Raw genomic sequence first — 15,606 nt, 5'->3', positions numbered from 1 at the left:
ATATTCAGCCGATTTTTAATAAAAATGTGTTGACAGATTGTTTCCTGTAGATTTTTTGTTTTTATCAATATATCCTAAACTCATGGCCCAGAGTTACCACGCAGGCGCACTAGGCGCGCGCCTAGGGGCCTGTAACACAAAGTTTTTTTCCCATTCCTTCTCAACATTAATTTTTTACTTTTTTTTTGACCAGAATTATCCTGTTTCTCATTGGCTCACAGTTAAGTCTTTCTCATAGGCTTGATGTTTAGTCTGTAGGGGGCCCTCTTCCTTCTCTTTTCACACAATGTGCACCAAAGAACTATACTTAAAGTGCGATTCAGAGGCGCTCAAATTTTAACGAAGGAGGCCCCTTCGATTCCTCTTCTTTCTGGGGAGGTGGGCTTCAGGAAGCGGCCTGTGATACGAGTTGTACCTACCTGTATATGCTCAAAATTCCTAAAACTGGCTCTCTTGCCCATTCTTACTCTTAAAACCCACAAAAGCTTGATTTTTGAAATTCGAATTTTACTCTCCTTAGGCTGATGTGTATGACTGTTCCAGTCGCTAACTGAGAAGAAAATTGTTATTTCAAAGCATGATCTTTGCAGGTGCTTTTTGGAGTAAGTGGGGCATATCATCTGAGATGAAATCCGTGGGCATGTTTTTGCCGAAAGATCGGCTGAGATTGTAAGAAATATTTGGTTTCGCTTTCCCATGCTTTTTTAATTTCCATAAGAAATGAAAATGTTGACGTCGGGTGTCTGATAAGCTGAAAAGAAAAACGTTGCTACCTCACTGTTTTTTCGGCATTTTACACCATAGTAAGAATCTTGCACAGAATTCTCCGAAAAAATGTACATTTCCGGTCTAATAGAACTGGCAACTGCCGTACCGGAAACGCCTTATTTAAAAGGATATCCGGTATCATTTGAAATTCCCGCCATTTTTACTTAAATTTGAAATATTTTGAATGAACCGTTCTAGACCAATCACAATGTCTGGTTCAGAATTTGCCGTTAAAATTCCTTTTATTCAAAAAGAGGAATATTTGGAATAAATTCGTTTTTTGAACCAAAACAAAGAGTACATGTCCAAAGTGAGGTTATTCTAATTCTAACTTAGATTTCTTAGCGTGGTGATAAAAAGTTTTTATTTTGAATACTTAACTAAATTTTCCCTCTGCGGAAATTACTTTCAAGTTAACGTTTGGATCTGTATGGAAGTGTATGGTGTTAAACCGAAGTTTTTTTTAAGCACGTGAAGTACGCACTGTTAAACATAGGATGACTTCTCCACTCATTCCTCAAAAAGTTCTTAAGTTTGAAAGTTTTATAAACGATGTCCTTAAGGAGGAACTGAAGGAAGTGCACGAACGAATAGACTATTTAAATCAAGAACTTGCCGACTTTAGTCAGCTGAAAAGTTTCATAGAATCCGTAGCAGAGAACAATCTGCACGAAGAACCACTGAAATCAAAAGTTGACGTTGGATGTAATATTTATCTTCAAGCTGTGGTCAGCAATCCCTCACAAATTTACATTGATGTTGGACTTGGCTTAAAAGTTCTATTTACACATTCCGAAGCACTACAATTTATCAGGAAAAGAACTAAAATCTTAAAGGATCAACATCAGATTTTACAGAATCGAAGTGCGCAAATCAGAGCTCATATTAAATTAGTCCTCCATGGTATTCAGGAACTTCAGAACATTAAATGATTGATCAAATTGATGACCAGAAGTAAAGAATCCTGAGAATCTGCCCATTTTGTCATTTATTTCCTGTAATCTATTCGGCGATTCTCCTGGTTTTCTCCCGCCTATACGTGTGTCGCTTGAAAAATGATACCCACTTAATTCTTGTCCAGCCCTTAACTCCTCAACCATGCTTGCTGGATGAATTATGACGTCAACCCCTCAAAATTTGTGAGTTTGTTCTCTTCACTTAATACCTCTTCTTGCTTTAAATGTTGATACCCATTGCTATATTTTGTTGTTAATTACTTAAGGAAGTTCTAGGCGGGTGATTTTCCTAGAGAGTTTGCTATCAATTAAATATGGAAAAAATTGTGCCATTTTAAATACGCCCCCGGTTTATTACTACTTAAGTAAGTAAGTAATTTTAAGTTTTCAAAAAGTAAACGGGTCGGTTGCCGAGGTCTATTCATCTATCTAAATTAACATGGAATTCTGTGATCTTTGAGTTATTCAATGACATTAGTGTCCATAAGCTCAGAGGCACCAAAAGCGCCTCAATTTAGATGCAAAGCAAAAACAAGAGCAGCAATTTGAATTGCAAGCTGAGTGGCTTCCCTACTTTTGAGTCGTCTCTGATTGGCTGATCCGCCTGGTGCCCACTTTCTGGTGCCCTAATGGAAAATAGCTGAAAATAGCGCAGGTCTCATTTTTCATCAAAAATATCTCAAAAACAATGATACATTTTTGTATTGAAGATTTCAAGAATTCATTCGCCAGATCTTTCTAAAGAGATTCATGGGTAATACATGCCACTTTTTCCTCCAACACACTGAACAGTTCAACCCGGAATTTTCTCTTTTCATGACACCAAGTGTCCGTTTCATTTTCTTCCATCGTCTGATGCTAACAGTCGCTAGTCTGGGCATCCTCGACTTCAATGCAACTGTGTGCTCTCAAGTCTTCTGTCCATTGGACTGAGAGATGAATTTCTGTGTTTAATTGTCTTTTTCAACAAGAGGTGACATGGCAGGAGTAGGAGTCTCAATGTTTTCTCAGTTTGAAGCCTGGGCGCCATTGCGGGAACGAATCAGTGTCGATTTCCGCTGGGTTTCCGTTGTTAAATACGCATCCATGGCACGGGTTCCGTGCAGCGCTGAGACGGCGCTCGTGGCGCCTTCTAAATTACGAATAGACTTCAATTGGTGCATCTCCCGCACTGCTTTTTGTCTATCTCATCTCATCTTCCGATTCCCAAGATCCACAAATGGCGTTTGTCACAGCTACTCCGACTAACTGCCGTGGAAATCGTTTGGTTGCAAAAATGTTGTACCTTCACAGGTACCGAAGCTCAAGTAGGAACGTAGAATTGCAAACTCAGTTTACTTAAAATTAATAAAGTACAAATACAGGTACGCAAAAATTAGGTATTAATACTGGGCAATACCTAGGAAACAGTTACAGATCGCAAGTCTGTATTTGCGATTTGGACTAAACGGACGAGATTTCCTCACGACATAACGACATAAAACGACCTGACATAGTGAATATTTATGGTAAAAGCAGGTAACCCCCCCCCCCCCTCCCTTGCAAGTCCCCTTGCCCTTAGAGGGTCTAAAACCTAAAAATATACAGGGTTATCCAAAAGTCACTGACCACCCCTGTAACTTTTTTCCAAATTGAGATAGAAGTTTGAAACTTTGGGAATGTCCCTCGGTCTAAAGTAGCAATTTTTTGGAAAAAAAAAAAACCGTGTCGATCAGTGTTCGAAACTCACTTTTGAGTTCTAGGAGCCATGTGGCGCATCAAGCCCGATTTTTAGGCGCCATTGAAGATTTTTTTAGGAGCCAAATTGACTTTTTGCGTATATATTACGGCGCATCCAGTGAAAATATAGACGCAAGATGTTTTCGTAATACAACTAGTAAGTAGTTGTAATTTGCAGAAGACAAAAGCACAAATGATGAAATCGTGAAGAATAGAAGAAGCTTTTACTTGTGGTGCTGAAAATTTCGAATAATAACCTAATATGAAAATCCAGATTTCTAGGGAGCAATTTTTAGGGGCCACGTTGGCGCAGAGCCTTCATTTTTTAGGCGCCATGGCCGATTTTTTAGGCGCGTTGGCGCCTGTGAGTTTCGAACACTGAGTCGATTCGATCGACATGAACCGCAATCGAAAAATGAAAACGTGGATCGATCGACGTGAATCAATCGAAATCGATTCAATCGACAAAATTCGATCGATTCATGGGTTTATCGATCGGCTCACGGGTTTTTCGATCGATTCAAGGCTTTTGTCGATCGATTCACAGGTTTGTCGATCGATTCACGGCTTTTGTCGATCGATTCACAGGTTTCTCGATCGATTCACGTTTTCATCTTTCGATCGATTCACGTCGATCGAATTGACAAGGGTCGTTTTTAAATTAACTGTCAATCGATTCACGTTTTCATTTTTCGACTGATTCATGTCCATCGTATTCATACCCTCCGTTGCGAACAACATTATTTCCCCGTTCATTGGCAATTTTTCTTGTTTCCCTTGCCAATCCGTAGTTTTGATGAATTCCAACATTTCATTAGTACAAGATTCCGTATTTCATTTTATTTTTCAATTTAAGTATTTCAATTTTTTCTCAAAACGTCGGTTTTGTAAAAAAAAGGGAATATCGCGTCTCGCGTAGCGCATTTCGATGCAGACAGGCTGCGTGAAAACTGCACCATTGCTCCACGATAGGTTGAAAGCTTCGAGATGACTTCTGTATTCTTACTCTCGGAGTTCCAGAAATATGAAATGTACCGGGAATTCCGTTTATAATTGTGTCCGCCGGGATGGCAGCGAACCAGAGTAGCACCGTAAAGGAAGCGCAATTACTCCAATAAATCTTAATCTATTTTTTCTCGGAAAAAGCCACGAGGAAATGACCGCGGAATCCGGCGTTAACACGGCCTCTCATAGAGTGTCTGTGAAAACGGTTCCGCGAAGATCATGATGATGATGTATCCGTCATCGACGTGACCGCGGACGTCACAACTGCGCTGCACACGTGGGCATGTACAACTTTGAGGAAGATTTCCATTCAAACATTTTAACTTCAAAATTTAATTGTAAACTCTTAAAATCTATGATCTCATCTCGATGGTTATTAAGGTGATTCGATGGACGCCATATTTTGTGTCAGAACGGCATGCGATATATCGCATCAATTGGTTCCATTTTTTCAGCTGTTCGTCATTTTTCTCCTAATTTGAGATCGCAATTCTGTTGTCAGGAGACTAAAGCACTCACTTACCAATTTTAACAAAGAAATTCAACGTAATAAAGGCGTGGTTTTTTCAGAGAGAAAACATCGCATTCGATACTGATATCGAAACTGCACTCGAATGCGATATTTTCTCTCTCAAAAAAAACCACGCCTTTATTACGTTGAATTTCTTTGTTAAAATTGGTAAGTGAGTGCTTTAGTCTCCTGACAACAGAATTGCGATCTCAAATTTGGAGAAAAATGACGAACAGCGGAAAAAATGGAATCAATTGATCCGATATATCGCATGCCGTTCTGATACAAAATATGGTGTCCATTAAATCACCTTAATCGTAAACTCTTGAAATCTATGATCTCATCTCGATGGTTATTAAGGATTTTACGCTAGATCTTAAGATTGGCTTTTTTTCAATGTTTCACCATGGATTCGTTATTTTATGTACTCAGTCCACTGGTGCTCCGATTCGATGATCTCAAACCAATCAGCGGGCCTATTATTGAAATTGATAGACAAAGCTATAGACAAGGAAGACAAGAGGGATATGGAGGGATCCTATTGGTGGAAGCGGGTAGTTGCAACAGACAAAGGAGGTAGATAATAGACTAAGTAATGGCAACCCACAAGTGACCCTATAGTTAGTCCACAATTTTCTACGTTAGTCCATAGTACACACCCATTTTAACCAATTGGATAGCTCAAAACTCCCTATGTCTTCTTTGTCTATCGCTTTGTCTTTCAATCTCAAAATTCAGCTTGCAGGGAATACACTGCGTTAGGTGCAATGCGAGAAGTATTCCTGCACTCTGGTAGGCACTGATATTCGTTCGCGCCGACCAGCGACCGCAAGCCGTGTTTGGCGCAATGCACGAAGTATTCCTGCAGTCTTGTAGGCGCTCATATGCATTCCGTGCGGACAGGCGACCGCACTGTGTTTGATTTATGAGATTGTGTTTCTCTGCTGTTGAGTATACTCACCGCATTCGTTTTAATTTGTCACGACCGTCACATCGCATAGGATATTTTGCATGGGTTTGAAAAGAAGGGTAAAAACATTCCTGATAAAAAGAGGTACCCGTATCATTTTTCTGAGCCTCAGTCCTTAGTCCATTTGAAGACTAGCAAAAGCTTATTATTCTGATGAACTCGGTCCACTTAATCTTAGATGTCCTCATCAGAGGCTAGAGCGCGAGTTTGGTGAGAACCGACTGGACAATGGCCTTTGAAAAGAAGGGTAAAAACATTCCTGATAAAAGAAGGTGCCCGTATCATTTTTCTGAGCCTCAGTCTTTAGTCCATTTGAAGACTAGCAACAGCTTATTATTCTGATGAACTCGGTCCACTTAATCTCAGATGTCCTCATCAGAGGCTAGAGCGGCAGTTTGGTGAGGACCGACTGGACTATGGCCGAAGACCCGGGGGGGGGGGGGGGGGGCAGGGGGGCAAAGCACGCACAGCTCCGGGGCCGGGGGTTCGAGGATCGGGGGAAAATGAAGTCATCTGCGTTGGGCCGTCTCGACCACGGGGAGGTTGAGTCTCGGCAGTGGCAGCGGCGGCAGTCGAACTTAGCGCGGCAAGCGGTGCACAAGTGCAGCGCGACTTCCTCCCTCGCGGCTCCCCCCGTCGCGGATTTCTACCCCCTTCCGCCCCCCTCTCCGCCCCTCCCCCGCAGCCCGCGGTCCAGTCCGTCGGGTTTTTTTGTCGTTTTGAGCGCCGCGCCGCGCGTCTTTATTATCCTGCTCCACCGGTGACGTCACGTGTGAGTCAACCCGCGTCCGCTCCTGTGGCTCCTGTCATCGGGCCCGAGTTTCAGCGGCTTTCGTACCTTGTCTTCGTCTTCGCGTCGACGGCGCACACTGTAACGAAACATAGGATTGCCCGGTCATGGACTTCCTCCGCAACTTCTTTCCGCTATATCCTTCGATCTTTATGGAATTTCAGGTCCAAACTATGTGTTCCCGAAGCATTTTCATCGCAGAATCTGATTTTGACCTTAGTTTGGCCGATTTTCACACGGAAATGCATGTTTTTGGGTGTTTTTATGAAGTATTGCTCAGGATAGTAGGAATCAAGGTGTTTTCGTAGATTTTCTCTCCAGTTTCTCTCAACCGTTTCACTCCCTTTTCCAAAATTCCAAGTTAAATTTCACATAATCTGAAGTATTTTTATCGTAGAATTCGATTTTGACCATAATTTTATCGATTCATCGACGCAAACATTACATCACATCAACATTAAGGAAGAAGTATCGGATACAATAAAATTATGCTTTAATATATATGATTACTGTGCAGTTATTTCAAAGTGGAATAATTAGAACGTATTGAAAGAATAGGAAATTAAAGTAAACCGTCAGTTCATGAAAAAACTCTATACTTATTCAGTATACGGTTCGCTATTAGAACACAGTTGACATAAAAAAACGGTTGGAAGGCCTATCTAATCATCTTATTCGCTGTCGTCCGTTCCGCCATCGTCCATCGATTCCTCTACTTCCTCTAAATCTCTTCAAGAAGGTCCTCTTCGAAGTTGATGTCACTGTCATTATTGCTATGATAAAGGACTAGAAGTGCAGTAGCCTTAAGAGTTTTAAGATTTTGCGATTAAGATTTTTGCGTTTTTATTGTTGTTATCAACCATATACAACTGTTTAATGTAAAACTGATTATTTGATGCATTTCCACTTATCTCTTCGATTGTTTTGGATGCCAGATTCAGGTGGCATGGCAGTCATCAATAAATGGTCTAGTAACAGTTAGGATAAAGTCCCCTCGTCGCTCAATTTACATCTAATCCTACGATGGGAAATCCGTATTGGCCAGTTACGCTCTTCGTCGCGTCTGAAGCGGATGGAACGCAACCGCATATTTGCTGATGTTTAACACTACTATGCGTAGTCATTATTATGTTCACAATATTACTTAAATAAAACAGCTACGCCTTAATTCGCAGGGTGTAATAATTGGATTAAGTGCATTTAGCAACCTGCGATATTTGCTTTCGAGAGAGGCAAATTTCTCTAAGCGTATACCGAGGGGGGGGGGGGGGGGGTTATAATTTAGGTATCTTGGGCAGAGGAATGCTGGTCTTAAAACCATACAATATATATGAACAATTGTACATTTTCTAATTTTTTAGGAGGGACGTCCCAACGTACGCTATTGCAGGGTGCCTTGTGCCGTCTGCAAAATTCAATAAATTTCACGAATCTGCGCTTATCTGCAGCCAAATATGGCTGGTTATCATTCTCGAAGGATTACTTGAGCACGCCATATGCTTACTTTTTCGGTGAAATGCGGTGAATTTTTTGAAAAGCTTGCTTAAAGTTCAATTTTCATCTTTCTGAAGCGGGTAACTTTGGAGATACGTGGTAGCCTTCAGCATTGAGATAATTTAAATTGTGACCAGTGAAAAATGTTCTACAGAATCTCAAAAATAAGTTTCAAGCATCAAAATTTACATGGGTTCATCTCACAACAAAATATAAGGGTCGAATAGAGTTTGACGGAGAGAGACCCACTCGTGACGTCTGGCTTTTTCAGACGAAAATCAAAGAATTTCACGAATCTGCGCCTATCTGCAGCCAAATATGGCTGATTATCATTCTCGAAGGATTACTTGAGCACGCCATATGCTTACTTTTTCGGTGAAATGCGGTGAATTTTTTGAAAGCTTGCTTAAAGTTCAATTTTCATCTTTTTGAAGTAGGTAACTTTAGAGTTACGTGGCAGCCTTCAGATTTGACATAATTTCAATTATTACCAGTGAAAAATGTTCCTCAGAGTCTCAACAATAAGTTTCAGGCATCAAAATTTACATGCAATAACGGCACAACAAAATACAAGGGTCGAAAAATTTTGACGAAGTGTGACAATTTCAGGAACAGCGGAATCTGCCACATTTGAGGAGCTCTAGGAAAAAATTGGAGGAAAAAAATTGAAAATACATGCTAGATTCGTATAGTATGAACCCTTAGGAACACTTCATGCCCACTCCGGATCCAAAATTAGCGACACCCCCATGTCCGACCTTTTGCCCATTTCGTTACAGTGTGCGGCGTGAGAAAACGCGTCGTAGCGTGTAAACCGAGACACAGCACTCGAGCCTTTTCCAGGTAACGCCGTCTTACATTCAATATCCCAGGTGAAATTGCAAAAACGCCTAACTCTCTTGTAGACTTTCTGTCGTTATTCAGGGTGTTTAGCATCAGGATTTTCCAGGTCATCTCAGGATTTGAGGAAAAATCGGTCGTGAAATCAGGATTTACATTCAATATCCGAGGTGAAATTGCAAAAACGCTTAACTCTCTCGTAGACTTTCTGTCGTTTTTTAGTGTGTCTAGCATCAGGGTTTTCCCGGTTTTCCTGATTCTCTCGGGATTTGAGGTCGATAAGGATTTTATCCCGATTTCATCAGGATTTGAGGAAAAATCGGTCGGAGAATCAGGATTTGAGAAAAGTCGACGGTCCGATCGGATTTTTTTATCGAGCTATTTTTGTGCAGTTACATTCGCCAATTTTTCTCACAATTTTTCTCCACAAGAAATCAGGATTTGGAAAAATTATGACATCAGGATTTAGCAGTCAAAAATCAGGAAACTTAGGATTTCCCAAAATGAAAAAAACTGGACACCCTGGCTTTAGATTTTCTGTCACCATTGATTTTAGAAACAGGAAATTAATCTACGTCATTCCTTGGAAACCTTCATAATTTTACCTCCCTCCGTGAAAAATATTCTCTGAAAAATGTTGAACTTGTTTTATGAAATATAGTAGAAGTAGAGGTTTTTGTGCATCGCGCAAAACGTGTTACGCGTTTTTTTGCAATTCCACCGTCGATTTGTTACTTGTACCGGCAATTTATGTAGGACAGCTCGTTACTTTTAGTCGTGAGAAAGAAATGAGGTACTTACGCCAAATGAATCGTTAATTTGATCTTGACGTTTAGGAATTTTTCTCCATGTTACTCTCTCAAACTTTCGCTTCGCTGAAGTTTTGAAGACGATTGCGGGGTTAAAAAAATAATCACCGTCTCTAGGTGACGTGCGGTTTTGTCTTAGAATAATTAAAAAAACTTCTCAAATCATTGATTGGCTCTTCAAAGATGGAAAATTTGGTTATTTCTATTGGATTTAAGCCGACTATTCTTCATATCAACGCCTCTCTCCTCGGCGTGAGAAAAGCGTGTACCCAATGCGGAACTGACCACCGACCGCTAGGGATCCAATAGTTTCCTAAGCTCGTTGTTTATACTTTCGCACAGTGCTTATAGCTTCTTTAACACCTCATCAAGAAGAGATTAAAGCACCGATTCCGAGAAGGTTTAATTTACTAAAGTTGAACCGCCAAGTTTACTAACATTGCGTTCCCAATTTTGTTTAAAACTTGCGTCTTCCGTCCAAGACTCTGCCAATATTTTAATCTAATATTTTTATACGTATTACTGCAGAGACAATATTACTTGCGATCAAGTTAGCATCAACAGAATTCTATTCACGACGATATTTTATGTTTTTACCGTGTACCAATCCATTTTTCTTCGTGCGTGTCCGATCTGTTTCTTGTTTTTGGTGTCAGGTATGATGAACATGTTGTGTTTAATACGTTGGGTTTGCGTTTTGTTAGTCGTGTTGGTGAAGAAGTAAAATAATACAAATTTTAAGACATGCAGTCATACGTTAAATTTTACCGGTTTAGCCATCGTTTAATCAAATTCTAATATTTTTAGAATAAATTTGGCAGGGCTCAAGTAAAAAAGTAGCACCTGCTTTGCAGCTTAATCATTAAAGGCAAACAAATTCATACTCTGCACCAACCTTATAAGACCGAGTGGTAAATAATGGAAAAATAAAGGGGAAAGGAGATAATTTGCATATAAACTCACGTGAATTTCCTCCTCATGATTTTTTTCGAAGCGTTTGAAATGATAATTTCCAAGGAAAACTTCAAAGACAGGCTGCAGTCAGAAATTACCCTTACAGCCAGCATATCAACGTTGTCCTCTAGTATTTTTCTTTAATTCCCTCTTCCTGTCAAATGAAAAATGACATTCTTGCATAGTTTCAATCGACTATCCTCTAGGTATTTTCTTTGTGCCCCAAAATTATACAAGTGCAGAGAAATAGGAGTTTTAACTTAGATTATAGAAGGAAACCTTCATTTTTAAACAAGTTTCGAATATTCCTAGGCACATCGAGAAATTCTCTCAAGGCTCTCGTCAGGTGTTAGCGGCGAAATGTCTTACTCCTTAACACATAATCTTCCCCATTATAATGGAGTTTCCTTTCGTAGAATAGCAGTGACTCGGCTTTTTCAGCTGGAGTTTTCAGGGACATGCCGGGGGGCTGGTACCAGAATCGTGCCCCCTCCCCCTTCCCATTTATACAGAGAGGAAAGATATATAAGAGACTCAGATATAGGCTCTGCGAAGTTTTTTTTGAAAAAGCCGAATAAGTATAGCCACTAAATTTTGTCCCTTGCGGCCAAAGTTTAGGAGGCCACCGCTCCCTAGGCTTCCAGGATAGTCCTCTCCTGCTAGGCAGAGCTACGATCTTTCGATGAAGGGAGTTTTGAAACCATTCTTTACCAATGATCCAATATTTAATCATACAAAAAGCACAGAAAGTCAGATTAGGTCAACAATATGTTTATTTTTGTTTGTTTGTTTTTTAAAAGAGAAAAAACTCCTGAAAATAAACCCCATATCCACTAAAATCCATAAATAATTACCTACGTTCAGCCAAAAATTAAAGGAAAAAAATTCCGATCCCAAATATTCGGCAATTTTTCCAAGTTTTTCATCCACAGCTCTTCTTCTTTTCTTCTTTTCTGTGCTTTTTTTCCATTTTTATTTCTATCGTTCATTATTTTTTCTCTTCAATTCAGCCTTTCAAACGATACCACAACCCCTGCGTGTGTATAATTTTCGGAAGGACATTTGTCCGTATGAGTGCCTAAGTAGAAAGCTTTCGCAGTCGTAATTCTTAAGCATACGCCGTAAGAAGGCAGGAGCGCCATTTAACGAGCTATGGCAAGCTTTCATAGAATCGTTCGAAAGATAGCCCTTAAATTGAACAACATCGTTCTCAAAATATTGATTAGATTATAAAATAGTAGTATCTTATGAAGTCGGTGCGCACGAATGAAAATAAACGAATTAAAATAAAATGTATCATGATTCATGCAATTAAAGGAGAGAGTTCTTAACAACACCCAGCGTGGTACTAATTGATGCCGGCTTTTCCCAGCCTCCTCAGTGCAACATACGCAGGGGTCGGTGCTCCAATGAGCAATTTTTCCGTCGCCGACCGGGAATTGTTTACAATGAGTCATTCACGTCGGATATACACGCGAATAACAGTGGTAACTAGTCCCAGATTTTCGGTCCTGCGGTTCGACTCCGCTGGTCTGCAGACATGGCGGAAGGCAGGAAAATGCCAAGAATTTCCTCCTTGCGCTCGGCCGATGCAGTGCATCAGGGAGCCTGCGCACCGTTAGAGACCACGACAGCATTCTCTAAAATTTAAGTAGTATCACCATTCACCAATCCTGCTTTCGTGTTTTCTAATTAATGGACGTCACTCTTGGATTAACGGGACCGTTTGGACTTTGGCTTCAAACGCTCCGAAGGAATATCGATGGTGAAACTGCAGAACCGCGCATATCGGTTTGCGACGTTGCAGACTTCCTATCATGCACTGGAAAAAAAAAAAAAAAAAAAAAAAAAAAAAAAAAAAAAAAAAAAAAAAACACATTGGATCTAGAGTCCAGACTCTTGAAAACATTGACAAGAAAAAAATACTCTTGATTCAGTCGGATTTTTGCCCGAATCAAAACGAAATCCGCTTAAATTAAAAGGCTTGGTTCTTGATTTAAGCTAGATTCTGATTGAATCAAGAGTAATTTTTCTCGTCAATGTGTTTAAGAGTCTGGACTCTAGATCCAATGTGTTTTTTTCCCAGTGCGCTTAATTTTTAATTTTTCACATGGAAAACCATTAAACGCCATTCCTTGAAAATTTTGGTGATTTTTTCACTATGTGAAAAATATTCTCTAAAAATTTCAAGCCGTAATGTTGGTTTGGTCTCGTTTTAAAAAATAAAATATCAGCGGAGATTTTGAAACACTGCAACCGAGATACGCAATGTTGCAGTTTCATCATCGATATATTTGTGCTGGAGCCGACCTTCTATAGTTTTTTGGTCTGTGCAGAGGTCACTAACGCAAATGCTAAGGGTTGGAATTCTAGTTAAGATAAGGTTTCAGGCTTGAGATTTACCGCATCATCATACGCCTCTGTAAATTTACACGTTAAAAAGTAGAGCACGATCCAAAGGGTTTTCGATGTACTCGTAACTTCCCCAAGTTTGCATGCAGGCTAATTTTCATCCCCTGAGGTGGACCGTTCGGCAGTCGGTTGGTAGCGCCTACGGGTGCGAAGCTCCACTATCCTCAAATCTACCACCTTTGTGGTCATAAACGTTATTTTTTCACACATGCAAACTCGATGTGAGGGGCTTTAACTGGCAAACGTTTTGTCTGTTTTGAGATAAAAATTTTGTCTTTTATGAGGCAAAAATTGTGTCTTTTTCGAGACAAAAAGGTGATGAAACTTTGTCCATGTTTAACAGAAAGTTTTTCAGTTTCTCCTCTACTTATTTTCCGGTTATGCTGACAAAAATTATGCCCAATTAATAACCTGCTTAGTCTTAATTTATTCTTACTTTTATTCTTTCTTCTCTTTTTTCAGTGCTGGATTGACTTTGCTTCGAGCCTCCGCTCCACCTGCAGTCGTTCTCTCAGCTGGTTTTTCGACGCATGACCATTGTTTCAGCGGGCCCTACAATCAGAAACTTTCTGTAGCATTCGTCTCTACTAGAAACGCCCGTCACTCCGGTGTGAACGCGATGAGCTTTGCGTCGATCGTTTCCGAAGAATTTTTTGTTAGTTTTAGAAACTTTTTTACGAGTTCTTGAGGACTTTTCCACGTTATTTCCGTGACAATTTAGTGCGTTTTTTGAAGACCCTTTCGTGAATTTTTAAAAACTTTTCCGAGTGATTAGAAACTATCGGTTTTTTGTAATTTTTTCATGGGTTACGAGTGAACATTCGGGTAGTTCTGCGTGTGTCCTCGGGGGCTGTTCGGTGAGGTAGGGGTCGTATCGAGAGTGTGGGGACTCGGGCACGGACTGATGTTGGGTTCAAGATGAGATCATTGGGGCCGACGATCGCGATCGGAGTCTGGTGGGCTTTGGTGAGCCTGGTGACAGCGTCGCTGGACTACTGTTGCGTCGATATGATCGCCTCCGCCAAAGCGCCCTGGATGCAGTTTACCAAGGAGCTCAGCTCCCAGGAGTTCAGCGTCACCAACTCCCTCAAGTCCCTTCACTGCTGCGCCAAAGGCTACCGTAGCATCGAGTGGTGAGTGTTTTTTTTTACTTAGATTATTTAGACGGAGTTAAACAGAAAGGAACCAAGCCACATCGGGATCGAACCGAGAAAAAGAGGTTTAAAGTTTGGCTCCTGCATAAGACTCAATGTAAAATATAAAATTCAAGTTCAATTTCTGCAAAATTTGCTCCAACAAAAACTTTGAATTTTTGGCGATAGATAGTAGAGCTGTGGTTGAGTTCAAAATACTCATATAACTCAATTTTTTCCAAAATGTGGGTTGGTTCCTTTCTGCTTAACTCAGTCAATTTAATCGGCACCATTTACAGGGTGTCTCATCAGGGACAAATGGCCAGACTGTAGTAGCTTGTTCCACGAGTTTAATTTTTTTTCCTTCTACATTTTTTTTATCTCCTCAAACTCTCCAATCTATGTGAGGATGCAATCGTTCTTTTTGAATTTTGATCATGATTACGGATCAGAATTCAGCCTATCACTGGAAAAAACGTCTCTTTGATTCAAAGTCCAGGCTCCTAAAATATTTAAAGGAAAAGTACTTTTGATTTAATCGGATTTTTGCTCGAATCAAAGCAGGAAATTCGCCTCATCAATAGACTTGGCTCGATTCAAGGAAAAATAAGATTGAGTCAAAAGTATTTTCTCTTTTCAAATTTTCTAGGAGTCTGGACCGTAGATCCAAGAAACTTTTTTCCAATGATGGTTAACCTCCAACAATTTTTTGCGCTGTACTTAGCCATGGTTTCAAAATGATCGAAATCTTAAGTTGGAGGTGAGTTTAAAGGAATCTTGGTTCTTTCAGGTATACAATTTGGTTTATTGGTCATGTCCAACGCGAATTTTTCAAAAACTGAGTCTCGGAAAGAGAAAGTGTAATGCCCGTTTTCCGAGGTCAGTCTACGCCTCAGGCAATAGTGTGCTCTGAGTAAAGTACCTCTGTTTGCAGGGTCGGATTTAAGGGGTGGCCACATGGGCCGCGGCCCATGGCGGTAAATTTAGGGGGCGGCAAATGTTGTAATTTTTTCAAATGTTGGTATCAAGAAAAAATCTGATTCAGAAAAAAAAATTACAAACGAGAAAAGGCGACAAAATCTCTCATTTCTTGAGAGTTAAGGTATAGTCATTTCTAATTTGTTCGTCTTTTGGTGATACAAGAGACAGCGCCTTTCATTAGTATAGTTGAGAGAGAAACCAAACACGCAATTTGCCTAGCGGCGCGGCTGAGAGCAATGATGATGAGGACTTGAGATGGAAAGG

At 40.3% G+C, this 15,606-nt stretch overlaps 1 protein-coding gene across 2 annotated transcripts in view; it reads left to right on the top strand.

The window, feature by feature from the left end:
- Positions 1-1,695: 1,695 nt before the first annotated feature.
- Positions 1,696-15,606, top strand: part of LOC109032365 (fibroblast growth factor receptor 2) — a 65,847-nt gene continuing 51,936 nt past the window's right edge. Inside the window, exons 1-2 of one of the 2 annotated variants that reach the window (XM_072298343.1) lie at positions 1,696-1,907; positions 13,691-14,361. In XM_072298343.1, the coding sequence (XP_072154444.1) occupies positions 14,147-14,361 (215 nt within the window). In that variant the 5' untranslated portion in view covers positions 1,696-1,907; positions 13,691-14,146. Of the gene's footprint in view, positions 1,908-8,996; positions 9,057-13,690; positions 14,362-15,606 lie in introns of those variants that run through there. The other variant, XM_019044453.2, reaches the window with a different exon arrangement.

Source organism: Bemisia tabaci, chromosome 3, assembly GCF_918797505.1.
Source record: "Bemisia tabaci chromosome 3, PGI_BMITA_v3".
Classification (NCBI taxonomy): domain Eukaryota; kingdom Metazoa; phylum Arthropoda; class Insecta; order Hemiptera; family Aleyrodidae; genus Bemisia; species Bemisia tabaci.
The sequence above is the reverse complement of the archived record's forward strand: the minus strand, read 5'-3'. Positions and strand labels throughout refer to the sequence as shown.